The sequence below is a fragment of the Melozone crissalis genome, unplaced genomic scaffold (assembly GCF_028551555.1).
Source record: "Melozone crissalis strain CALT ecotype California unplaced genomic scaffold, PUWL_Pcris_2 ptg000018l_1, whole genome shotgun sequence".
NCBI lineage: Eukaryota > Metazoa > Chordata > Aves > Passeriformes > Passerellidae > Melozone > Melozone crissalis.
In genome coordinates, this window is record NW_026535796.1 from 41,030,764 (window position 1) to 41,057,478 (window position 26,715).

At 40.4% G+C, this 26,715-nt stretch overlaps 1 protein-coding gene across 1 annotated transcript; it reads right to left on the reverse strand.

Moving 5' to 3' along the window:
- Positions 1-226: 226 nt before the first annotated feature.
- On the reverse strand, positions 227-26,448 carry LGMN (legumain). The gene is made up of 14 exons (XM_054276196.1): positions 26,368-26,448; positions 20,229-20,406; positions 12,464-12,561; positions 11,579-11,660; positions 10,980-11,065; positions 8,309-8,384; positions 7,797-7,859; positions 6,857-6,923; positions 5,145-5,263; positions 4,377-4,466; positions 3,495-3,692; positions 2,734-2,904; positions 1,780-1,847; positions 227-991 (listed from the first exon to the last, which is right to left on the reverse strand). Exons 2-14 carry the CDS (start codon positions 20,364-20,366, stop codon positions 952-954), a joined length of 1,296 nt encoding a protein of 431 aa, XP_054132171.1. The 5' UTR covers positions 20,367-20,406; positions 26,368-26,448; the 3' UTR covers positions 227-951.
- Positions 26,449-26,715: the final 267 nt, after the last annotated feature.

Genomic DNA, 26,715 nt, shown 5'->3' on the forward strand with positions numbered 1-26,715 from the left:
AACCTTCAAGTGTGATCTGGGGCTTTACAGGCTTTGTTGTTGCTTTTAGGCTGGAGTTTTGGGGTTTGTTTCGGGTTTTGTTGGTTTGCTTGTGCAGGTGTTTTTGAGAGTACCTGCCTTATGAAAGCCTTAGAGGGACAGATTAACTTTGTAATGCATGTCATGGAATTAATTAGCTCTCCTTCATTTTCAAGATGCAACATGTCCAACACTACTGCACTGTGGGTGGATGAAATTGTCAACTTTATTTTTATTCACAGGCAATTCCTGTACTCCATGACTTCCCACAGGTTTGTGAGTATACACAATTAATTACAGCATACTGGTGCTAAATTTACAGCATTAGATATTTAGAATTTTTTTGGAAAACAGTACTTTCTACTCAAAGATTTTTACTGTTCAACATTTAACTGTGCTGTCCACATCAAACAGCTCCCATATGCAACTAATTTCTTTAAACTGTTAAGGAGTTAAAACATGAAGAACAAGCTTTGGTTTCTTCAGTCTTCAACCAATCTGCAAATTAGTCACTGTAATGGCATTCATTAACTTTTTTTAAAAAGTTAAGAGCTAGCAAGAGTATTAAAAAAACCCTCCAGAATTAATGACTCAATGTTTAGATTTAGGATGGATTTAGTAATCACAGAGGTGGCTTGTAGTGTTCATCCAGAGATTCCTAAGAGCATTGTGCTTTGAAAAAAATTATCCATCTTGAAAGCTCCAAGTGGTCTGCCAAAATGCCTCTCTTAAAGCAGCAGGCTGTCAGCAGGTGGGGATGCAGGGGAGAGCACTGGCAAGTGCTGCACTGCTCATGGTCTGGTGCCTCAGCTCCCAGCACAGTTCCAGTACAGTGTCTGACTCTCCAGGTTGCATGCACATAAAGTCTGGATTATGACAGCTATGAAAAGTTATCACTTGTAGTAAGGGTTACATTCAGGACTGTTGTTTCCATCAATACCCAAGGCACACCCGATTCATGGCCAGGCATATTCTGCAACAGAGAACAATAATGATCAATAACATTTCAGGTACTCTGCTCTTAAACTAATTTCCCAAACTGGCTGCAGAGGGCTGCCACCAGGAGTGGGGACAGCAGTTCTTCACATCCCAAGCTGCATGTACACACTCTCTGAACTACCAGTCCATCCTCACATTCCCTACCCTTCTGCTTTCTTCTCTCCCTTTTACTTCTCTTGCATGACTCATAAGCTGGGACCCCAACCTCTACCACAAATTCCTAAGACAGAATTCCAACACCATGCTGCCCTTGGCTCTACTGCACCACCACAGGGGTCAGCCTGGACCATTACTTCCCTGCTTTCCTACCCCACACATAGCACCATATTCTCTTTCATCATCAGAACCCAGCAGTACTGTGGTGTTTTGAGCCAGCAGCTGAGGGGGTGGCACAGAAAACACAGCAGTTCCCTGCCTGGCTTCAGTGTAAGCTGATGCAGGAGTTACAGGGCAACACCCTTGTACCAGTCATGCTGCATTGTTTGATGTTGTGTGGTGCAGTGGCATCCTCTGACTGGCTGTCATTTCCCCTGAGGCTCAGTAATGAAATTACAGGGTTATGGGGACATGGATCATTGTGAGTGGGAGGGAACAAATAATGATGTTTGTCAGAACAAACATTTCTAAATTTAGAGTGATTTATGGACAAAATGATAACAAGAGCAGAACAAGTGAGAAACTTTTAGGATTAAGCTTTATCAGCCTATTGGCTTTTGTTCTTCTAGCCACAGTTAAACAGGGCATATCTGGGAACCTCATTACCTGTCAATGGGGTATCCTCCTTCACAAAGGTTGACCAAGGCATACAGCTGTCTCAATGCATACTCATACTGAAATAAACAAACATTGTTATCAAAAGCAGGTATCAGTGATCAAAAGCAGGTATCGTTTGTCCAAACTAAATGGTGGAAATAATTTAGAGCTGCTATAATATCCAGGGTGTTCAACTGATGATCTAGTACTGGGCTAAATGGATCTGTTTTCTGCACACTTTGCTCTTTGAACTTCAGGCAATTCAGCCACTTAACTTATTTGAACTTAGGAAATTCAGCTGTGCTGAACATTGACCTCAAACACAAGACCATCTAATCCATTATGTTCTTAAGATCCCACAGAACAAAACCAAAAAATCCACTAAAGAGGCTATCTTGCCTGCAATCAGGACTTTCTTATTCTTACCTAAAGTCTAATAACACTATTTGAATCCTCAACGGGGATCCCAGGAAGAGCAAACAGTATTAAAGCCCCTAAACTAAAAAGTAGTTCTCAAGAATTCAGCAAGATGATGGAAATAGCAGCAAGGCTACTGCAAGGAATTATGAATAATAATATATCATAATACAGAAATCTGAATGCACCAAGATTATGAATTCATAGTGGTGATGGTTTGTTTCTGTTTAGTCAGCAGAGATGTTTCAAGCAGAAATACAACATGACTTTCTTAACACTGGGATTTCTGGGGAGGGAACTGATGGAAGCAACAGCACAACTAGTAAAAATTACATATTATGTTTGGAGGTTTTTTAGTAAACTTCTTGTTTACCCAAAGGTGTAGTAAAAATTGTTTCCAAAAGCAATTACTTACCCTTCTTCCAAATCTGATCTGTATGACTGCCCCAAGGTAGCTTTTTAATAAAAGCTGATTTTTGCAGGTGTGCATATGCCTGGGCTAGTTTTTGTGGCTGTTTATCAGGTTATATCCAATGAGTGACTTACCACAGGTAAGTGCCAGTTGAAGCAATGAGCTTTGAAGTGGTTCACTGCTGACTGATAACAGTCATAATTGCTGATGGTCAGTCTGTCTGACAGAATCTGCTTGGTCTGTTCTGTTGATCCTGTTACTACAGTGACTATCTTCTGCATGGATTCTTGGATGAATTCTTTCACCTGTATATAAAACAAAAAGAACTTAAAACATGCTTTTTCTAAATCTAATTTAAAGACTTTGAATGGAATTTCTTTCTTTAATCCTCCTTTAACTTTTAGGCTCTTTAGGGAACCAAATTTTGCCATTTATTTTTAGCATAGTCTGTTGCACTTGTCTCTTCACACTCAAATGAAAACTGACAGAAAGTCAAGATTCCTGGAGCCCAAAATTACTTACTGTCCTTCCACTGTTTACCAGGGAATACTGACTTCCATTCTGCAGGAGCTATTTAATTTGGGATCTTTCAGTTCTACTGAGACATGAGTTTCTCTAATACCAAAGATTAAGTCACCCCCACAAGAATCCCTATGGATGCAGATGAGGAATTTCCTGTCAATTAAAGCTGTGAGACTGACTTTTGCATTTGCTTACCTTTTGGCTAGATAATTACCACTGAATGTGCCTTGTGGAACAGATAACTGAATTTTAAAGGAAGAATAAACCATCAGTCTGAAGAGAAATTTTTTTGGCTTTCAGGGATTTTCCTTCTGCCATTTCTTAGAACAGAAGTTAATCTGGCCTGATGAGCAATTATTTTTTCTTTTCTTACCTCCAGGTATGCTTTCATCTCTGCAGCAATCTTCTTAGCCTCAGAAATGTCATTGGTAGCCATCAGCTTTCGTTTCATGATTGCAAAGGGCACATCAGGACTAGGTGTCAGGTCATAGTTTTCCACAGGTGGCAGAGAAATGGGCATAGCTTTCTTCCCCCTGCCCTGGAACTGCATCACCTTCATGGAGGAGATGCTCTGAAGGATAAAGAGTAAGCAGATGGAAATTGTCAATCACCCTCAATAGGTAGTTTTGTCTTTGTCTGCCATGCAAACCTAAATCTCTAAACTTGTTTGATTAGAGAAAATAAAGGAAGTAACAGGGTTGTAGGTGTATGTGTCTGTGTGTATGCATATGTTGGGTTTTTAATACAATGAGGTAAAGGCTGCCAAAAATCAGGGAACTTTAATTTCCAAAACTCACTGGGGGGAAAAAAGCTACCAGGTTATGTAACTGCACATTATTTTTTTCAAAGAGTATTAAATCTGTTGCATAATGGGACTATTGTAAATGCGGTATCACCTCTTAGCTCTTCCCATTTGAGGGATCATTGTATTTTTTAACATTTCACTGATACTCATAATATGCTGGGAAGTGATAAATACCTTTCTTTACTGAAGTGTCAAACCACTGGCAGAGCTTGGAGGACAACTTGTACCCTGATTTCTTGGATTAATGCATATGCTAGGCTGATTTCCTTTAGCATCAGGATCATCACTTCTTAAATGCTGAGGTCTTCTAAGAGAAATAGCTCATGACTAAAAATGACTAAATCAACCCTGCCAGATTACAGCTGTTTTTTGTTTGGATTAAGGCATGAAAGTATAGGGTAAGAAAGGCTTGAAGATACATTTGAGCAGGAAACCCAGTGAAATACATACTCTGTTTCCATACTGCATCACATGGCTGGTGTTGGTGCGTTTCTTCACCAGCTGAAACTGCTTGTGGAGTGTTTCTTTTCTTAGATCCTCCTGCATGAAGAAAGTTCCATGAGGTCTAAAATAGTTAAACTTGGCTATTCTAAAAATGCAAGGGAAGCTGCAAAGGGTCTTAGCTGCCAGTGAGTAGGAGGATGTATAGGACAAGAACTATAAAACCTTTGAAAGACATTGAAGTAAAAACTGAAAAGAAGATTTGACAGCATATTCCCATCTTGCTTTTAGTAATGTCATTTCCCAGGAAATAGGCACGAAGGGAGTGGACTTGCACACAAATCCCAGGTTTGTTTAATTAACATCATTCTCCATTATTCTAACAAGTGGGTTAGCCACAGTTCCATATTTAAGCAGCCCAAAAGCAGACATACAACTCACTGAATTGCCTAATTAATTTAACATGTTTGCAGATGTGGTCTCAGATTAGCAAATAAAGATTATGTCAGTTTGTAACTAGAAGTTAGATATTTTCTATCTTATAAATAACAACAGGAAATATTTCTGGAAGTTGGTATGGGAAGTAAATTCAGTGGCCCAAACAAATAAAGATTATATATATGGTTCTGAGTAGCAGATAAATACTTTTACCAACTTAATTTGTTGATTTTGACATAAAGCCAAATATTTTCACAAATCTTGTAAAAGAGCTATCTTCAAAAATCCTACTGATCTTTTTCATACATGAAATTAAGAAAATTTGTTTAAGTAACTTACCATATCTGAATCTTCCATCCAATTCACACTGTACCAGTCCCCAAGATAAGTCTGTCTTTCATCATCATAGTAACATGCATAAGATGACTCCTTGGGATTAGCAGCTGTTGTTGCATAAACTGTAATACAAACAGTAAGGGGTTTTTTGATCTTCTTTTTTTTAATCTTCCCTTGCTCCTCCATGATTTAATACTTAGCTGCACACAATAAATTTGTCTAAGTATTTTGCCTTTCAATCATTTACTTCTAAATAGCAGGAAGGAAAGAAGTATGTTAATCATTCTGTTCAGTCACCCTCAGTGCTGTTCTAAGCACACTCTGTGTTTCTTCTTTGCTGCCAAATGTGGTCTGGGGTGTTTAAAAATTGCCTGAAGGAAAAATCTACTATTCAGGAAGTGCCTGAGAGCATTGTGCACTAACAACTATCTATACATTCATTTTCTTCATGACAATGATGAGATCTTTTCTCCAAACTTGAAGTGAATCCCCTAAAAATCATCTTTACTTCCACATAATGCCACCTTCTAAGTAATATACTTTGTTGGATAATGCTCTACACTGAGACAAAGTAAAATAATCCTACATCTGTCCTGAGCACAGTGTTGCCAGTAAGTCACCTCTAAGACAACAGAAATACTGTAAACACATATTGACAGGTCTCAAGACAAAAGCAATTTTGGCTTTTTGCCAAAGTTAATACATAACACAGTTGTGTAACTGAAGGAAAATCCATATTTTAGAGTGAAAGTGTTCCACATGATTTTATAGAGCTGTTGTGTTGTTTCTATTTAGAATGTACCTAAAGCTCAAAAGTAATAAAAATCTTGAATCTTATCTGTACAGCAAAATGCTCCTCTTAGCACCCTTCAAAATGATTATTAAGTAACCAGTTAAACTTCTTAGCTTATCAGTGAGAGCTGCCAAAGACAACTTTGTACTCTAATACATAAACTGTCGATTTTCTGCCTTTTTAAGTTCTGTGGCACAGCTGGTTGTAAAACCAGTCTCCTCAGAATAAACTATAAAAAATACTGAGCATTTGTCTGGGACAATCATCAACATGAAACTACCTGTAAAAAAGAAAAGCTGTTTGTAAGGAATCTTGGTGGTGTCAGGCAGCACACCCAGGGCCAAACACCCAGGATGCCATGGACAGGCACATGGCTGGTCTCCTCTGCAATGACATCATCAAAACCACAGGAGCAAACACTTCTCTCCCTGATATGGAACAGCTGTTTCAAAAGGTTGTGATTCCTCATCCCAATCAAGGCTGAGCTTCCAGCTCTGCAGCAGAGAGCCTGGAAACCCTGAAAAATCTGAGTTCCACATCTTGGGTTGTTGTGCAAACCTGCAGCAAATCCACCTGGCAGTGGTGCCTACAACTCTCGGTGAAACCGAGAGCAGGAACTTCACACCTGTTAGCAGTGCTGAGGCTGAGAAATGTCTGTATAACCAGGGCAACCACCTGGTTCCTGAAAAGAAATACTTTTTCAACTTCTCATTTTCGAGAAACTGAAAGCCTTTTCAGTCTTTTGTAAGACTCTACTAAAAGGAACTTCCTGTAAATGGAAAGTATTACTTTCTTGTGCTCCCCCACTAAAATTCTACATAAACATGCCTTGAACCTGTTCTTGTCACAGTCAGTACTTGTCTGTGACAAGGTCTGGGACAAGTTGTAATATTTAAGTCCAGTAAGTTAACTGACTGCTCACCATTGATATTATCAGCCAAATGATTCATCATAGATCCAGACTCACATGCTTCAATGTAGAACACCATCTATAAAATACAAAAATAAATCAGAGACCTTAAGAAATTCCATGAGGAAATGGAGAATACTTGTTTGGTGCTTTTTAGGTGTAGCTAGTTGGCCTGTACTGCTATTCCTGAAACAAAAGCTATGCATAATGCTACAAAACAAAAGATATTTTTTTATTTTCAGGAATTAGACTCCGTAGAAAGGGGAAAGAATAATAATGAAAAGGTGTTATTCACCTCTACAGAATCCACAGGGATCTACTGGCTATTGTACAAAGCACAGATCAAATACACAGTCGCTCTATAGGCACAGCAATGTGTTAGTATTGAATGTAGTGTCTCTGGAACTAAAGCCAGCTGTGTGTTCCTAAACACAGCCAGCCATAGCACACATTGCCACAAAGAACTGCATAAAAAAGCACCAGGAAAATGTTCAAAACAGTAACTTTTCTGCTACTAGCACATGTGATGAAATAAATTCACAGAATTTTCTGACAGGAGGTACAGTCTTTTAAACTAAACAAGGAACTCTAAGAAAAACATGAGGTACATACAAACTTCCTGTAAAAACAGTAAAGTCTGAAGTGAACAAAGCACAGGAAGAGAGTCAGGTATAAATTATGGGGTGCAGCAGTTACAGATGTTGCTTTTCTAGCCAGAATATGCAGCATTAGCAAACAGCACTTACACTGCATATGAACATTGACTGCAAAAACAAGTAAACCCTTTATGGAAAATCTGGAGCAGATCAATCCTTTTAACTGCAAAATCCTAATGCAAATTTAGCTGCATGTAACAGATTCTTCCTACTTTGAGCCAAATCTCAAAATATAAACATCTCTCTTCCACGCCAGCTGCTCTTTTAATTTCAGAATTTCGGGTATGCTTGTTTACCTTCTTGTATTTCTTGTGATGATACATGTACCAAATAGTCTTATTCAATTCCTTCACATGAAGCTGAAAAATAAGGAGGCTTGTATTAAAACCACTTATGTTCAACAGACACAATTCACTTAAGAATAAATACTAATTGTTGTGAATATGTACACTATTTTCCCAATAAATTTATCCAGTCCTTTGCCCTTCTGAAGTATAACATTCTAGCATTTACCACTCTGGAAAAGATGAGCAATGGTCCCAGAAGATATGTGTGGTGCACCAGAAAGCCAAGTCACACCTGTGTGAAGCAGCCTGACTATGGAATAACATAACTAAAGTTTCAACTGGATGTTACAGATTCTAACTGGAAAAAATTCAAAATACAGCGATCAGGAGAATCATGCTGTTTTTTGGCCTCTCCCCTCAATATAGCAGTGCACTAAATATTCTCATGTTTTAGATTTATGTGTTATTATTTTAGTATGTCACTAAAATGATGGGTTTTGTGTTATTCCCCAAATGCTTACATCATCATCAGGAAAAGCCAGAAGTCCTGGAGCTCCATGGTCAGTGAAATAAACAAACACATGATCCTTGGGACCACTGTAATGAAAAAATTGAAACAAAGTCTTTTTAACTACTCCAAACTAATCTTCAATACAACAACAATCATCTGCTTCTCAGTGCCAAGACATGTCAATATCTGAAAATAATAGAGCTGAAGCACCTCCTCCTCTTGGCAAATTTCTTTTTCTCCCAAGCATATTCATTTGGATCCTTATTAGAAGAGATGCCCACAAAAGGAACAAAACCAAAGATATAGTCCCTCAAACACGGAGAACATGGCAATCACGTTTCACATTCCAAACTGTAAACTGATTGAGACAGGGGCTGTTATGTAGGGTATGGTGGAAACACAATTGGTTTTTAATGGCTATGAGAAGAATTGGTAATAATGTGGGCATTTGTAGAAGTCTGGTAAAAAAAGGAATGCTTTTATTACTAAGTTATACCAAGGTTATACCATTAACACAAGGATAAATAATAAAAACTTCTTTGCTAAGACCCCGAGGTATGTGTAAGGACTACTGTGGCCATAATCAGCCACACAGATCAGCAAGCAGTGTCAGCCTGCAGCTCCATGAGGAACTGATGCATGCACACAGGCACCCATAGGGCCACACTGGCATCTGCACCCGTGGCTCTGCAGTCAGCTGAGCACTGAGCACTCACAGGCTTTGACACCCTCACATCTGTGTAGTACAGTCTGCTCTACAGCCTGATTCCACTCTAATCAGATTCAAATAGATCATGTTTGGGTGACAGAAAGGTCTTGCCCTAACAGCCAGATCTGCAAAGGAATTTCCTTTTAAACTGGATTCAGGGACAATTAAATATAAGGTGTGTAAAAAGATCAGAAGGAGTGTCCAGGCTCTCCTCTGTACCAGATTCCAGAAACCTTTACTTGCTTTTGCTCTTCCCTCACAGCAAACAGGTACAACTGCAGCATCCCAAGGGAACATTGTCCAGCCTTCTGTCTGGCCAGTAACCTACTGGTTAGAGAGAACTCCAGAAAGTCCATCTGGAATCCTCCCAGGGAAAGGATAATTGAGCTCTTGTCCCACCCAATAGCAAAAGTCAGGCCACTTGAAAATTCAAACAGAGCCGAATAAAGAAGGGCTGGCGTTACTTTTTGGCTTCCTGCTCTTGATCGTAAATGCAAAAAATTTGACCAAGGTGGAATGTAAACAATTAATACTTTTTTTGTGGGTTCAAGTTTTCTTCCTGAGTACATTAAGAGACTTTCGCCCCCTGCATAGCTACTCCCTTATTTGAACAGGAACATCAAGCTTTCACAGGTGAGGTGTGTTCAGATGGACATTTTTTTAAACCAAAAATTGCTTCATAGTCATCCCTTGACTCATTCCAGATACTAGAATTGCACGATCTGGTAATGTGCAGTAATTTATTAACGTTTTGCCTATGTGTGTTGCATATACCATTTTCAATCTCAGCATTTAAGAATGAGGTTCAAACAATTCAGAGCAGTAACTTATTTGACTATCCTATTCCTTTTTTTTATTGTTCTCCTCAGTGCCAGGGTGGGATTCTTCTGTTGTGCTTCATTGCTATGTCTCTAAAATCAACTGTCAGATGAAGGCAGACTTCACAGTTTTTCTTTAACAAGGCTAGTTCTTCCAAATGGTTGAATTTAAATTCTTAAAGGTTTTACAGTCATTCTTGTACACAGAAAAATATATGATATATCTCTTAACCAATAGTCAGAAATATAGTACAACTTAGTAAGGTGGCATCATACTTTCACATCTCAAACTCTGTAGAAGCAAGATGAATAACTGATATCAGGTATCCTTCCAAGAAGATTATTAGGCCCTGAAATGTATTAACTACATTCTTGTATCATGTAAATTATATAAGCCTTATAAACTACCATTAATTAAAAATCTTACATTCCACTTAGCCAATCTATAACTTATTGTTCTTCATATCTTAAAATATTGCAAAACTTAGAATCATTTGTGTAGCCTAGTTTACAAATAATTTAAGCATAATACATCACTTAAAAGTTTAATTGCTCATATTACTTTTCCAGTCACAAAGATTTTTTTTCATTAATTATAAACCATAATTCCACTTCATTAGGAATGGAATTATGATTTATACTCAGCCTTAATAACTGTACATGTGTTACAAAGACAAAGGCTGGGATTAGGCATGCAATTTTTCCAGCTGATGAGCTGGTTAAACTCTCTCTGTTCCTCTGCCCCACACTGCTAAGTCTGGCCTGAGTTTGACCCAAGTCTTCTGCTGATTAATAAAACTGTTCATGTACATTAAAATAAGCCTTGGAAAATCCTTTCCAGAAGTCTCCAGAGTTTAGCCACACTATCTTAGAACTGCCATTCTTGCAAAAGATAATAGTCTAAAATAACAAATACCTTAATACAGTTAATACTACCCTCTAGAACTTTTATACCTTAATCAAATATCAGCAGTTGCTTTGTTGTGATGCATAGTTTAAGAACCTAGAACCACTGTATTTGTAATGTGAAGGACCTGGAATTGCCATCAATAACTTTGCTGGATTCTTAAGTTGCTCTAATTTATTCTTTTGTTGAAATCAGTGTCAATTTACAACTACACATGCAAATATTTTCTAAATTAAACTTCTCTTACCTTTTCAATACTTTTCCTGATCCCACTCCCTTCACTGCTTCCTCATCTCCTCTGAGAACCGCAAGAAAATTCTTAGGAGTAACATCCTAAGGATTTGAGAAGATTAAAGTTGGATCTGATCATGAAAACAATAAAATCTTCATTTAGAAAGATGGCTTCTTAAAGTTAGAAGCTATGCATGGATGACAAATTTAGCTGGCCATCCTTTTCAATACATCTTTATCTAATGACTCACTTGGCTGTTGAATCATGAAATCACAGAGTCACTGGATTACTGTACTGATTTAATGAAACAATTAAGTTTACACAGTTGTTTTTCAGATTGAGTTACAACATTTACAATCCAAGCCCTTCCTTCCTTTTATTTCATGTGCCAGCATGGAAACAGTGTAAAGGTTCACTTTGATGACCAATGCTTCACTTCAAAGAATCTATTGTCTATATTCATCTTATGAACACCAAAGTTCATGTCAAACCATGCAAGTGAATAAACTTGATGCTTTATATTATGTGCATTTTGGAGTGTAAGCTATAGGGTGAAAGAATTTATTCAGACATTGGATAATGCTGAACCCCAGGGAAAGGGGTTTTGTTCCTACCTCCTTTGTATAGTCCTTGGGCACTCCAGCATACACATCTGAGCCATTAGGTCTATTGATGACAATGCCTTTGGTTGGATTTCTGAAAGGTAAATGGAACAAAAATAGGAATAATTATCCACATGCCATGCAATGACTTTAGAACAACAGAAGCCAGCTCACCTGAGAGTAGAGGAACTTGCACTATATGTCATTAAGTGATTTCAGAATATAAAGAGCTTTGCACTTCAGTCAGTTATATCTATTTGTCTCAGGTGTCCTTACTCTCAGAGTACATTCAAGTATTCTATCTCAGATCATGTCAATTAATCTGAAGATGTCTCTATCATTTCTCTCCTTGCAGTCCTGCCTTTACTCCCCTTAATACTTTGCTCCCAGTGCTGCTGTGCTTGTAATGTCTGCTGATTTTGGGGGAAGTTGTTCCAGAATTAGAGGCTGTATAAATTAACTGTGTCATATAGGAAGCAATTATATACTCTAGACAGTCACCCAGAATGGGACCTGTACCCATCTTCATTGAATGCTGGGAATTAATCTAATATCCTCCAAAAAAGCCCTGAAAGTTGTACACAGACCTCTCCTGTGTTCACAAGTTTAGGTTATTTATCTGCTGCACACTGTTATGCCTGGGAGTTAAGATCCCTTACTCTCATAACAAAGCTCTGCAGTCCTCAGTGCCACAGCTAATGCCGAGCTGTGTTCTAGGGCTCAGAAAGCTCATGAGCGCATTTCAAAGGAGAATTATTGTGCTGATATCTCTATGCATATCACAGGTGGTTTTAAGGGCTTTTCTTTCAAAACTACTACAAACTCAAAACACACTGGTGACCACTGCATGTTTGTAGTAACCATATATTTTGTGACCAGTGTATGTTCATCACTTACTCCTCATTATCAGCAATGTCATCATACATCATGACAATGATCTGCTCATCTGGGATTCCATTTCGGTGTACAATCTGGTACGCATGGCACACATCTGCCTGAAATTAAGCAAATTTTCATTACTAGTTTTAACAGAAATTTTACCTTTGATACTAGAAGCAATATAGCTTTTCAGACCTCAGAGCAGGCTGTTGAGTAAAACAAACTTCATTCCAATATAAGAGACTAAGGGCTGCTAGAGAGCTGAAATGCACATGTTAAACCAGAGCTCATTGCTCTTCTCTAATCAGAAGCAGTTGCATTAATAGTAGAGACTATGATTAATATCTCTCCTTCATTATCTATTTTGATTTCTTATTTAAACAGAAACCAGAAGTTACTTCAGACTTGGTACGGATAACAAATTTAACATGAAGCTCTCAGCAATATTCTCCATTGTATGAGAAAATCAAAATAAAAACCTTTTGCAGTGACAGAGAAATCCAAAGTGTGCCAAGTAGACAAAAAGAGTTGGATTTCCACCAATTTCCTTTAGTTCTGCACCAAGCCTGCACAACTAAGGATTAGACGCTGTCCTTGATTTCAGCAAGTATTGTTTACCAATCTCATCTATGCAAAGATTTTATTAAATCTTGCTCTACTAAGAGATGAGAATTTGGTTTAAGGCATATTTTCTTTTTAATTATGTATTTCTTATTCTGCAGAGCGACTAACTCAGGGCACATCACATTTCAGTGGAAAACAGAATTGCAAAATTCAGGCTCTTTTGCTGATTTGTACAGGATATGAATAAGCATATTTTCTTTACAGAACCATCCTCCCGTGACACAGAAATAACAACACTCATTAAAGTAGTATTACAGTAAATGCAGTCAATACAGTAAAGTAAATGCAGAGCTCTATCAGAATGCTAACTTCTTAGTAACCCCAGCCCAAATAATTCTCTTCTTTAAAACTTACAGTCCCTGAGTGCCCTAATGGGGCATTAACAATCATTCCTAAACTTGAGAACTAGAACCCACCAAATGCTAGGAAAAGCTGAGCAGGATTAATGGAAGAGATCTCATCTAACAAATGCACACTCCAAATGCAGGCAGGAAGCAAGCTTTAAAGCTTACTTGTGTTGAACTAATCTAATTTGCTAATTTGGAAACCAAATTGATGTGGTTTAAGTAGACCAGTGTCTGTTTAGATTACTTAGGAGTACTAGTGATTTTCCTTAGTTTAACCAAAAGGACACTGTAAAATACACTAACTTTAAAATCCTTGGTCTTCTAAGTGCAGATAAAAATGAAAAGAGAAGATAGTTGTGCAAGATTCTGTGAAGGGTGAGGCACATTCAATGCTAATGAAGTCTCCAACAATAAAATCTCTTTATGTGAGATTTAACCCCAAATGTTAAACTGTTCTTACTAAAGCAGTTTCATTTCCTACTTTACAGGTCAGCAGTCTAAGTTCTCTTCCACCTATCCCAGACAATCTGCCAGTTAGTTTTCCATTTCCTTGTATGTCATCATACCAGCTGCTGCCTCAACAAGTCAAAACATTGAGGTTAAACAGAGTTAGGAAGGTATTGCATATAATATGAAACAGAAGAGCACAGGTATGACTGAGAAGATATTTGATTTTCACAAGCAACCCAAGCAGAAGCAGAAGAAAACACTAATCAGGGCTTCTCTACACTGATTGATGAGTAGATCATAGATCCCTTCTCACTCACACACCTCTGTGATGCTGACAGGAACCTTCACAGGCTGGCAATAGGGAAATGCTCAGGCATGCAGTGATAGAGTATCACCATATTCAATCAGCAAGTGTCTGCTCCCACAGACATGTGGCTGGCCAGCAGGGACTTCAGAGGTGTTTCAACTGATCCCAAATACCCAGAACATGTTAAACTTTTAAATGCATATTATCAGGGGTTTTTTTGTTTCCTCTACTTCCTTCTGGTTCATTCACTGTTTGCTCAGTATGTCCTGCCTTAGCAAACAGCAGCCATTACCAAAATCCCTACTGTAAAGGAACACAGATCAATGTAGTCAATTCCCTTCATCTCAACTTATGCCTCTTTGGGGGTTGTCCCAGCCTTTTAAGGCTTTTGCTAAGGGAACTGCTGGTAGCATAATGATATCACCAGCAAAGCCTAGAGCAGCAAAAACATGCATTCCTACTAAAACTCCATTGACTAAAGTAGGACAGTTATGAGTAAACAGTTAGGGTTTATTGCATAGAATTAGCTGACCTAATTAGCCACCTTCGATATTGCTTATGACTGGTCCCTGTGTACAAATAAAAACCCCATAAATCTCTACAAAACCAGAGTAAAAAAGTTTGCAGCCAGAGCAGGGAGGTGTATGTAGAGTATTTCCTGTTGATGTCTAACTGCTCACAAATGCTGCTATTTGACCCTGCTTCTCTCTGAAATATTTCTGGCATATCTATACCTGTAAACCACTCTAGAAGAAACAGCTGTTCACTGGTTTCAGATCTCTTATTGATATTATTCTTGATGGTTTAACATGAGAAATGTGTGCTATGAACATTTACTGGATAAATTGTCACTAAATCATGTTTCTGTGTCTGTGATTTGAGGGGCTGTCCCAGATCAGCACAGGAAAAGCTGCAGCTGCCCCACACAGCACAGGAGAAGGTGCAGCCATACAGCTCCTGCTGCACACTGACCTTATGGGCAGCTCCAAAATGGACACTGTTAAGGGCATGGTTTAGACCTTTCATCCCCTGGTTAGTCTAAACCCTTCACTACATCAGCAAATTCTGATGGAAGGGCTGCTTAAATAATTAACTCTCAGATTTGGAAAGCATGGGGATCAGAGAGTGAACGACCCTGTTTTCCTGGCACCCCAATTTTCCTCTGCCACACAGCTGTTCACACACTTGAATGACACAGCTTTTAAGAAAACTGCCTGGGGGGGATTTTTGGAAAAATTAAGTTGTTTATGATACAAGCTTGCATAAATAGTTCCTAAAGGGAAAAGCTTGGACTTGTGTGAAATTGGTTACTTCTTGTCTTATGACTACTAGGTTCATGGCTGAAAGGCACTGGCAGCTTTACCTTAAAGCAGCACAATTCCCACTACAAGAATTCATTCTTGTTTAGGCTGAAATGTCACAGCCTAAACAAGAATGAACTCCAATATACAAACAAAGTAGAAGAATATGTCTGAAATGCCAGCCATGTCTTACTCCTTTGCTTAAACACACATCAGTGAATCTGCCCAAAGATATAACTCTATCACGAATGTAGGAAAGGTTTCCTAAGAGTTCAGTTTAAATTTATTAAGCACAGTGAGGAAATGTTAATTGAAGGCCAAGGCAGCCTTAGTGTCTGTTACCTACAAGAGAGGAGAATTTAAGACTGTCCTGGAATAAGATACTGCCCTGGCTGGCAGTGTCTAGGACGCTGAATAAATACAGTCTCTGACCCACAAAGCTCTGTGAGTGTAAGACTAAAAACAACAACTGAAAACAGACTCATGTATACAAATTCATTTTTTTTTTAGTTTTAATTGTAATTTTGCCAGACTTTTTCAGTCTGGCATTACTCTTGAGGATGCATTCCATCTTTAGTAAGACTCTTGTTCCACAACAGGCTTTTTCCACAAACTATGTGGGTTTGAGCATCCAGGAAGCATGGGTCTTCTGATCTGATGTGAAGCCAGCTTTAGATTTGAGTTCACTGGTATGTTCATCACACAGAAAAGCCAGACTATTTCTTCTAAAGAGAACTAGCTTGTTGAGTCATTCTCCAAATCTGTCAGAAGCATTTAGTACTGTATTTGCTCACATATGTCACTAAGCTTTCCAGAGGTATTTTATCCAGCTCTTTGTGCAGCACAGAGCTGAGCCACTTTCCCTAGGAACAGGGGGAGTACTCCTGAACAGCAGCCAGTCTCATAGTGAAAAGCTGCTGCAGAGAAGCCAGAGTAACTGCTGAGGAGCAGAGAGGAGCACACTGATAGCCCTTCCATAGCCCAAGCAACTCTAATCAAAACCACTAAAATAAGGACAAAAATGCCAAAGAACTGAGAAGCCACAAGCACAAAGCAATGTACAAGCCAGCTCTGCAATGGCAGTAAGCCTATCACACTGGGCTCTATACTGCACAAAACACTTCAATTTTGTTTTAGGAACTGGATGAGATAAATGTGTAAGACAAGTTTAGGTCATCGTGATTAGGAAGAAGTCCCAGTTCAGCCATCACAGTGGAAGCAACTGCCTGCAGAGTGTGAATCTTGCTCATATTAAGCACAAATGGTGGTTTTTCTCCTTTTCTATCCTTGGTTTATACTGACAGTGGATCCTGACCACTGACATCTAAATAACCAGTCTTAAGCAAAGTTTCAGATTCCTTGAGGTTACAGGTGCAAACTCGGTGTTTCCTGGGTCTGCAAAGTCTTTACAAACTTATTATTCCTGGGGTCTGTACAGCATGTCATGTATGAAATGAGGTATTTTTGAATATGTAATCTATTTCTTCTGCTTTTGTGGTTGCTCAGTCATATGAACACATTACCATCAGATAATTACAATACAGTACATTTGACAACGTTGAAGCAGGCAGCATGAAAACAACTGGAGCTCACAAAATAAAAAGGTAATACAAACATGCAACATCATGTATTAAGTGTACCCTGGACAGCTGAACTGAGGAACTGAAACCCAGAGATGTGTCTGCTCAATTCTCAAATTACAAAGGGACATTATGAGTGTTTAGTTGCATGAAGGGAATAGCAACAAGTCTGGTAATAAAAAAAAGCTACATTGAACAACTACTTACAGGAACACATCTACAAATCCACTTGTACTCAGGCTAGGTCAGAGAAGTTCTGGGAAGAAGGGTGATGGCAGGAGTGAACTGAATTAGACTACAATATATTTTCCTCTGCAGTTTCTCCTTTGGAAAGCAAAAAAATTACACAAATGTGCAATTCTGGAGCACTGCTTTGATTTCTTATAGCACAGGTATGATTCTTCTGAACAATACCACGTGTTCCTACATGTGTTCACTATGTGTTCTGAAGCAGAGAAGTGAAAGACCCAGTCCTATTCCACTGTAAGTGACTTTGGCCAATAATTTAATTACTTAAAATGCTTTTGCTTCTACCTCTGGAAGGTAGGGAACACTCACATACCAAGAGATGGTGATCAGTCTGCATATTTTCACAAATCTGTTAGAACTCCTCAGATTCCTGTAGCATCTTTCCTCCTCTGAATGACTCTCCTAAAAGTCTATCATTCTGCTTGTTTTCCTGGGAACAAATTTCCTCAATTTTTTAATACCCAAGGCACCCTTGTCTGGATGACACTTCATGTCACACATGAGAGGATTTCCCATGACTAACTGCTGGCTCTGCCTCACCACATGTCACTGCTACCATGTGTGCTCACACCCACCAGGCCCTTAAGACTGACCAAAAAAGGCCACCAGGCAGAACAGCATTAGCACTAGGCAGAACCTGCTGCTGTGCTGCATCCTGTGGGAATTGAGCTTTTTCATAACAAGTTAAGATGCACAGTGTCTTGCTTAGGACAGGCAAGTAAGAACCCAGCCTCATTCTGAAGGACTCTTTTACAATGCTGCTTTTGTAACCTTAATAGGATTATTATTGGCGTTCTAATTTTCTTCTTTCCAAATGTTAATACCTGAAGCAAGTGACAGTTTAAAATACAGAGATTCCTAGTATTTAAATTCAGAACAATCCAACATGGCAGATACTGTGCACTGTTAGTTGACATTATCTTCAAAATTAGGTATTTAAAGAAATCCCGTTCTCATTTTTCTAACATTGAAAAGGAATTACTTAGTAACTATCTGCAAAGCATGACCACACTCAAAATTTAATAGGCTTCTGTGAAACTAGCATGTTAAAGAGATTCACTCACTGTTGGACACAAATATGTAAGTGTGGATCTTGTGTTCTGCATAACCCTATTTTACCTGGCAGATGCACTTGCCACTGCAGGCTCACTGACAGAGAGACTAAAAACTGTGCCCAGGCAACTGAGAAAAGGAATTCTCATGAGCCACAGCTTCAAAATTGTAGTTTTATTTAAAGAATTAATGTTGTGGTTGTAACTCCTCCTAGAATGGAAGGGAGCCAGCTAGACTGGTTATACAGCAATAGCAACAAAAAGAGCACAACTCAGTAATTAACTTTAGACACTCCAAGACAGGCAGTAATCAAGTACAGCAGTAGTATTTTCATCATTGTTTCCCAATTTCAACTTTAAAACTCTTCTTCGAGATTTAGTTTTAAATAGCAATAGTTTATATTTAGGCTGTAATATTTCAACTATAATTATCAGGTGATATCTACAGTGTAAGGAGCCAGGAAAGTCTCTAAAACCTGTTTGTCAAAGTGTTTAGCTAGCACTTGCCAGTGACAGGTTGTTCTTCAGATGCAACAAGATTGTCAGTCTGATTAATTTAGTTTTAAGCTCATCACTGTGCTGGAAGTTACAAACTGATTGTGAGCCTAGAAGGAGAAGAAACATACACAAACCCCTGGGTTCCTCAATCAAACAAGAGGATGAAGCCTCTCTATATTTTACAGGCAGTTACATTAAAAATAATAAATACTTTAAAAGTTCCAGCATTCAGCAATTCAACCAGTACATTTCATAAAACTCAGTTTTAAAAATGCTGATTTTGTACACTAGTATTTAACCAACAATACTATAATAAACTATTCTTCTAGCATTTAGAAATATTTAAATGTACACATAAATCAGAATTAAATTATCCTGTTCTCCAGGAAAGCCAAGCTGCAAATTTAGGGCAAAGATAGCATTTGCATAGATTAATCTGTTTAAGGGATTGTCCAGCAATTCCCCAAGGGGAAAGTGCTGCAGAAGTTTCCTGACTGCTGATTATAAATCTTGGACTTAATCAGAATTAAGTCACTTGGATTTAATCCTGTCCATAGTGACACCCACACTCAGCCCAGAGTTTCACAACACACTGGCTTTCCCAGCAGCGTTACTCAGGCGTTCTTGTTCCCTTTCCTCCTGTTTCTGCCACTCACTTTGTTCCCTGCACCCTGCTGCACCCTATCTTTGTTGTGCCAACATAATTCTGAGGCCATGCTGTTGAACACAGTCAGCAAACTGGTTCAGGTTAAAAAGAACCCCCTTCAATATGTCCTCCACTCCTCAAAACATAATAATGCATTTGCAGCCTTCAGAGATTTTTTAACTAGAAAAAAAGGAAGCTTTTCAGAGCATAATGAAAAGAGGAAAGAAATGGAAAGGAACACATGTGTCTCAAAATGAGGTTTACCTCTAGGTATCTTCTCTACAACTGCAAGTTGGGGTTAGATCCTCTAGTCTAGTTAGTAATAGAGTAGTAACCCTAAAAGGCACTGATCTCCCAGGATGCAGAAGTGAGATTAGAGGAAGAATACTTCTCCTCTGGTAATGACAGCTTTTTCAAGAGGTTAGAGGCTGAAAAAGGTTGTATGCAAAAAAAACAAAACAAAACAAAACCATATAGTAAAAAGGAGTAGTGGAAGGGAATTCTTGGGGGGGGTAACAAAAATAACTAAGAGCAGGTTCTGAGCAAACCTTGCTGCTGTTTGCTTTGAAAACCTCACACACCTGGGAGTCTAGAAGTAGAAGCACTTGCTCAAATGGCAGAAGGTCTAAACTAGTCTAGATGATAGGCAGCTACCACCTTCCTGCAAGTCTGGGAGCTGGCACTTTCTGGAGCATGGACAGCATCAGCATGTGGAGCAGTGGTCCTTACCTGGTGACGATAGTTGTACCAGCCATTGGAACCTGCAACAATCACCACCCAGTGCTTGCCTCCATCTTCAGGCTCTTCCATGGGGAATGTGCTGATGCCCAGAGCACAGCCCAGCAGCAAAACTGCTTTCAGTATCATCTCTCTTCTTTATTTACTCCACAAATGGGAGAAAATTCTCCTAATGAAGAATTTTGAGACAAGTAAATGAGAGGACATCAGCCAATAAAAAAATGCAAAACAAACATCAGCAATATCCCAACGAGAAGCTTTTCCTGCTTGTGGGGTTTTTCTGTTTGTTTTACAGACCATTTAACCCACAGTACAGTTTTGGGTCATATCTTCCTTTAGCACCAAGCTGCTACTAGTTACAATAGCTTTTTTTCAGCTTTCAAATCTGACTGAAAGCAATTCTGAATAGGACAACCAAGTTGTTCAGCTCCCTCCAGTTGTTTCACTCTATACTAGCTGGCAATGAATAAGTCTCAAATACAAAGCAAGCCTCACTATCAATTACTTCACAGATAAAACTCTTTCAGATTAAAACTATTCTCTTGGTCTCTGCTTATGTAATTCCCTGGTATCCACTCACTGGCAATTAGCCCATTATTACTGAGTCAAAGCCCAGGTGATGTAGGACACTGAAGACATGGAAAAGTGGTGGGGAGCTGGAAGGTCAGAGTGTCACAAAAGCTCTGTGTGCCCACAATACCAAAGAGGGTGGAAAGAGGCCATGCCACTGTTCTGCACAAGATGCAGCCCTAACTGCTGGGGCTGGGGAAAGTGCAGGCTGTGAGAGCCTCACGCTATTTGTGCAACCTTTTATGCTAGTGGAGAGCAAATGTGAACCAGTACCACATGAAAGAGCAGCATTTTTGCCCCCTTTCCTCAATGGTTAAGTGTTTGCACTTGGTGCACAGTGAGAAAAGTACATCTGAGCCTGTGAACGACAAATTTAGAAAAGCAGAGCACAGGGGAGGTTTGAGCCCATGCAGAAATGGCTCTTTCTACTTTCTTGAGAGGACTAGAAGTAGGGTCCTTGCTAGTCCTGAGTGTCCTGAGCACCCTGATTGTCTGGTAAAGCATTTACTCTACAAGCAAACTATCTGGCCACATCCAATCACAGGTTTAAGGTCTGCTTTTTGAGTTGGGGTTCACGGAGCAGGCAGGTTCCATTTACTGGTCACAGTCTCAGGTCTGCTGCATCTGATGTGAAACTCTAAAAGCAAACGCCCCTGAAGAACTGCATGCTCCTGGCACATTCATAAGGATTACACATTTCCTCATGCACTGGGAGACGGGATTTTACACCTGCCTACTCACAAATACAAGATCCTGGAAGTAAATGACTGCTGCTAGGTATGGAAGAGGTGTTTTGGTAAGAGGCAGAGTAGTCTACTTTAACATGGCTTTTTCTGGAATAAAAGCTGGAAACCCCCAAGCCATTCAACACAGTCACAAGGCAAAATATCAAAACTACCACTAAACCAAGTAAACAATATCCAAGTCAGCCTCAGCACCCCAGTGAAAACCACCCTTCTGCAGCCACTCAAATGAGGCTGGAATAGAGAAGCAGCCAGATCCTCCCCAGAGCAGTTGCATTCAGAGAAGACTACTAACCCAACACACAGCATGGGTTCACTGGTCACTAAGATTTATCTTGCAGGCAGTAGTACAAACAATATATATATGCATATATTATACTATGTATACATACTTAAAAGATGGGGATTTTTATCCTTTTTAGTGGAGCTAGCAGAAAGTAAGAAAGTCTTGATGGTCTAAACAGAACCAAACATTAACTGTTATGAAACTGCTTCTTCCAAAAACTTATCTTTCAGGAAGAAGCCACTCCTGTCACTCCCCGTAACACTTGGAGCAAGAATAATACACAGTAACTTAACAACTTAGGGTTTGTTCCCTTATTAGCTTCTTCAGCACACAAGCACATACGAAGGAATAAGCAGATTTTTTATTAGATGGTTATACTCTCCCATTTTGAGCTGGAATTGCAAAGTTTTGTCATTGTTGCCAAAGCATGTGGCTTTGTATGGCAACTCTGCCTGATCTACCTTGTCACTTCTTCAGATGATAAGACAAATAGCATACTGTGCTGAAGATGCACTGTGTCTACAACACCCATAAAACCTGCCTATTCTGTTGCCTACAGCCTGGCTAAGATTCAAACCAACCTGTATAGAACTTTTGTAAAGTGCCACTATAGGGCACAGGCCAATGAGCCTATTCATTTCCAGTATTCAATTCAGTATATCCAACTCCTGAAATATCAGGCAAGAAAAGAAAATCAGCATTGTTTGAACAATCTGCTTATGAATCTTAACTGAGTTTGACTTACTGGAATATTGAGCTGAATTTCCTGCACACAGATCTCTCAGAGCTCAGTGTCAGCCTGATAACATTTCTCCAACTATGACATGAATTATGTTTACATTAAAAAAAAAAAAAGAAAGAAAGTTAATGGTCCAGATAAGTGCTGGAGATGCTTTCACATGATGTTTAGCTCTTTGAGATAGCATTCATCAGAATCCAGGGCATATCAACAGAAACTGCATGGGTGCCAGCTGTTCACCAGGCCATGTAACACGATGGCTCAAGGGAGGTCCTGGCACACACATCCATCACATGGAAACAGTCCCTGCCACTATCAGTTACTGATATACCAGACAAATGGAAACAGTCAGATGGGATTGTCTTTCCTGGTGAGTTCACACTCCTGACTACACTCACAAGGAGCCTCAGTTCTCAGGACCTCAGCCAGAACCTGTGGGCAGGCGCTGCTGTGCCACACACAGGTACCTCAGGTGTACCCCACACCTGCCCGCCAACAGCTCCAGCACGGAAAACCCCTGGGCCAGAGCAGGAACAGGGACTTCTGTACCACAGGTGTACCCCACAGCAGCACTGCACCCTGCCTGCCAACAGCCCCAGCACAGAAAACCCCTGCACCACATCAGAACAGAGACTCAGCTACCTCAGGCAGTGCCTCCATGAGGGATTCAAGTCTTCCAGATAGTACAAGGGTACCTAGGTCTTCACATTTCTCTCCTCTGCTGAGACAAAAGCTGTGACTGATGCAGAACACCCAAGGAAAAAATATAAACACCAAGAAACATTGCACTGTACTAGCATATCATACATATTTTGTCATAGATAATTTAGAATAGAAAAGAACCTCCTCTTTGGCACAAATTAATGACATATAATCTCTCTTATCTGTCCTTTCCTATACTATAATTAAATTAAATTAACACCAGAAAGAAGGGAGGAAATAAAAAAAACCCCAGACATACCACAATGGACTAGTACACTGTAACTAATAAATGCTCAGCTCCCTCAATTTCTCTAAGCAGCATTTAAAATAGGCTTAAACACGTGCAGTGGGAATGGGTCTTCATTGTTTGTTTCTAACTACTGCTTAAAAAAAAATCCAAACCAAGCCAAACAAAGTACAAACAAATGATGATCAAACAAAGAAATATACTCTCACATACACATATTTCTACTTGTTTTAAAGAAGGCCTCTGAGTGCAAGTGGGCAATTTAAAAGGCTGTGTTCAGGGTTGTGTTGTATGAGTTCCTGACCTACAGTTGAGAAGAGAAAGCTCCTCATCACATGCTTTGTCTTCAAGTCATACTAAGAGAGAGCAGCTCAGCTGACCAGCTTACCACAGACACAGAAAAAGCCTTTCTCTGAAGATCCATCACACGCAATCAATCCTACATCACATGCAGATGAAGACTGTGTGGAAAAACTAAAAACTCACTACAAGATAATCTTGGAGCTTTGGTTGATCCACAAAATATCATAAGAGTTAATTAACTCTGCCTGGAGCCCATGCCAGGATAAAGGCCCACCAGTGCAGTGGGTTCAGCATCTCACCACCCCGTACACACCCAGGTAAGGCTGCTGCACATTTTGCACAATCTGTGGAAGAAGCACATCCAGAATTGGGTGGCTCTTGCAGAACAATTCACTCATAAAACCAGTCTGCCCTGACAGAGGTGCTTTGACCACTTCCCACTAGATAGCTAGCAAACATCTCTGACTTGATAAGAGAGGGATGCTTAGGAAAGCCCACATCTGGAAATGGCTGGCAGCTGCTGGAACAATTTTTCCGGCCAACTACCTGTTCCCTGAGTTCACAACTTTCCTTTGGGAAACAGTCCTTTGAGATCAATACTCTTAGAACAGGACAGCACTCTAAAGAAAGGGCTTTGAGTTGATCAAAGTATTTTCCACTAGCTTTTAAAGCAATATTGACACTTCAGTGGGCTGCACTCGAAATACCTTAAGCACAGTCTCCAAGAGCTGTATAAACAGAAACCATATCTCTATTTTACTTGCATGAGAAGTACACTAACAGTAACCTTGCTGAAAAATAACAGCCTTAAGCTGGTCAGATGACCACTAAAGCTCTTCTGCAAAGTCTTTCTTAACAGCTCACTTCTCATAACTACTAGCCTTTGAGATTCCCAAACCAAGCCACAGTTCCTTTCTCCACAGGGTGCTTGCATATTGCCTGCCACTTAGTTGCTGATTTCCACAAAATTTGTGACAGTCTTCCTCATAGGAAACTGATGTCCACAGTTCTGTCAGCAATGTTCCACCCGCATGCTGTGCTGGCTGCTACAAAAACAGAAGCTGTGATTAGGCCCCTGCACAAATAATCTGATTTTCTTTCTGCACTTGTGTTGTAGAAAGGAAAAAACCCTCCATTGCTATCAATTCTAGCATGGTACACTTTGAAGGAGATTATCATCCCTGTTGCAAAATATTTCCTTACAAAATCTGCTAGTAACCATTCTATGAACGGGCTTAGTATAATTAGAACTTTTACTAAAATATTTCTGTTTAGCTACCGAAGATGTATAAGCCACTTTTACTGTAAAAACCCATGATTTTTTAGTTAACTCAGAATGATTCTTGATGTTAAATAAATGTATTTAAAAGTAATTACAAATAAAGTTCATTCTCCTGTTTGCAGGTTTACTTTTCTCAGCAGCAGAGATGGCACAATTTACCTGAGGGTAAAAAAACCCCAAAATCATTCCTAAAATGGTGATAAGCTAATACACCTGGTTTAGGGGATTTTTTCTCTACACATTTCAAAAAATCCAGATTCAAATCTGGCAGACTTTAAGGCTTCGATAAAACTGCTTCTGCTATTTACCTTCTTATCTGTCTGCAGATGTACAAAGCCTCTGCCATCACATTCTGATAGTAAAAAAAAAACCAGATACCACAATGCTACATGAGTAATAATTTTGTTAAATAGCTTGAGTCGGCATAGGGGGTATAAGGGTAAAAGAGTAAGTCAGGTAAGGGTAAGAATGTCTGCTCAGCAAACATGGAAATGTTGGGAGCACGGAGAGAATGAAATTCTGCAGAAGTTATTACGCAGAAATTCCAGTGTGATATTACACAAGATTCCTGCACTCCACGTCTTTCACTGTCGTTTATCTTAGCATTTCAGATCTTGGCTACAATATTTATGTTAACTCGCAAATACAGACATCCAACACAGTGTTGTTCCACTTTAAGTGGGAACTAGCGGCGCTGGTACCTCCAAGCAGAGCCTCATGCTACGGCAGGGCTGTCTACCAGCTATAAACAACCAGCCGCAGCGCAGCGCCTTTCAGGCATCCCCAGCTCTCCGCAGAAATCCAGTAAATAGTTACTCCATCCTTTTCTCCCAATAAAAATGTATTACTGGTGATTAAATGTAAGCTGCTGCCACTGCTTCCTCCCCCACTGCCCCATGTCCCTCCCGTGCCAGCCCTGGGCAGTGCCCCTCGGAAGGACCCACTCTGAGCCAGTCTCTCTTGCGGCACGGAGGGATCAAACACAGTTCCCAGGCCAGGCGTGCCACCCCAGGGCCGGATGGGGCGCTGGGCGAAGCGGCGGGGGCTCGACAGCGCTCGGAGCCCGGGAAGGACACCGGCACCCTCGGCCGCTCCCCGGGGAGTCGGCGTGGCCGCTCCCCCGCCTCTGCCTCTGCGGCCGGGCAGCGGAGCGGAGCGGAGCGGGCCGTCCCGTGCTCACAGCTCCCTTCGCTCAGGCGAACCCCGCGTCCTCCCCCCCGGCCGGAGCCCCCAGCCAGCGCAGCCCCGCCACCCTCACCAGCTCATGCAGAGGAGTCACCGCCGCGGCCGCTGTGATTGCGGCGAGCGCCGTGCCGAGCCAGGCGACCGCGGCGCGCGGGGGGCGGAGCCGGGCGCGGCCAATCGCGGCCGGGCGGAGGCGGGGCCGGACATCCCCCCAGCCACACTACGAGCCCCAGCAAGCCCGGCGCCCCACGGGCGCAGGCGGCCGCGGGCTCTGCGCGCAAAGCTTTTTGGGACTTGTAGTTCCTCGGCTGCGGGGTGAGTCGCGTGGTCCCGCATGTCCCAGGAGTCCCGGGAAGCTCCTCTCGCGTTGGCCGGGCCCGCGCTGAGGACGCGCCGGGAGCCGCCGGGACCGCGGCGATTG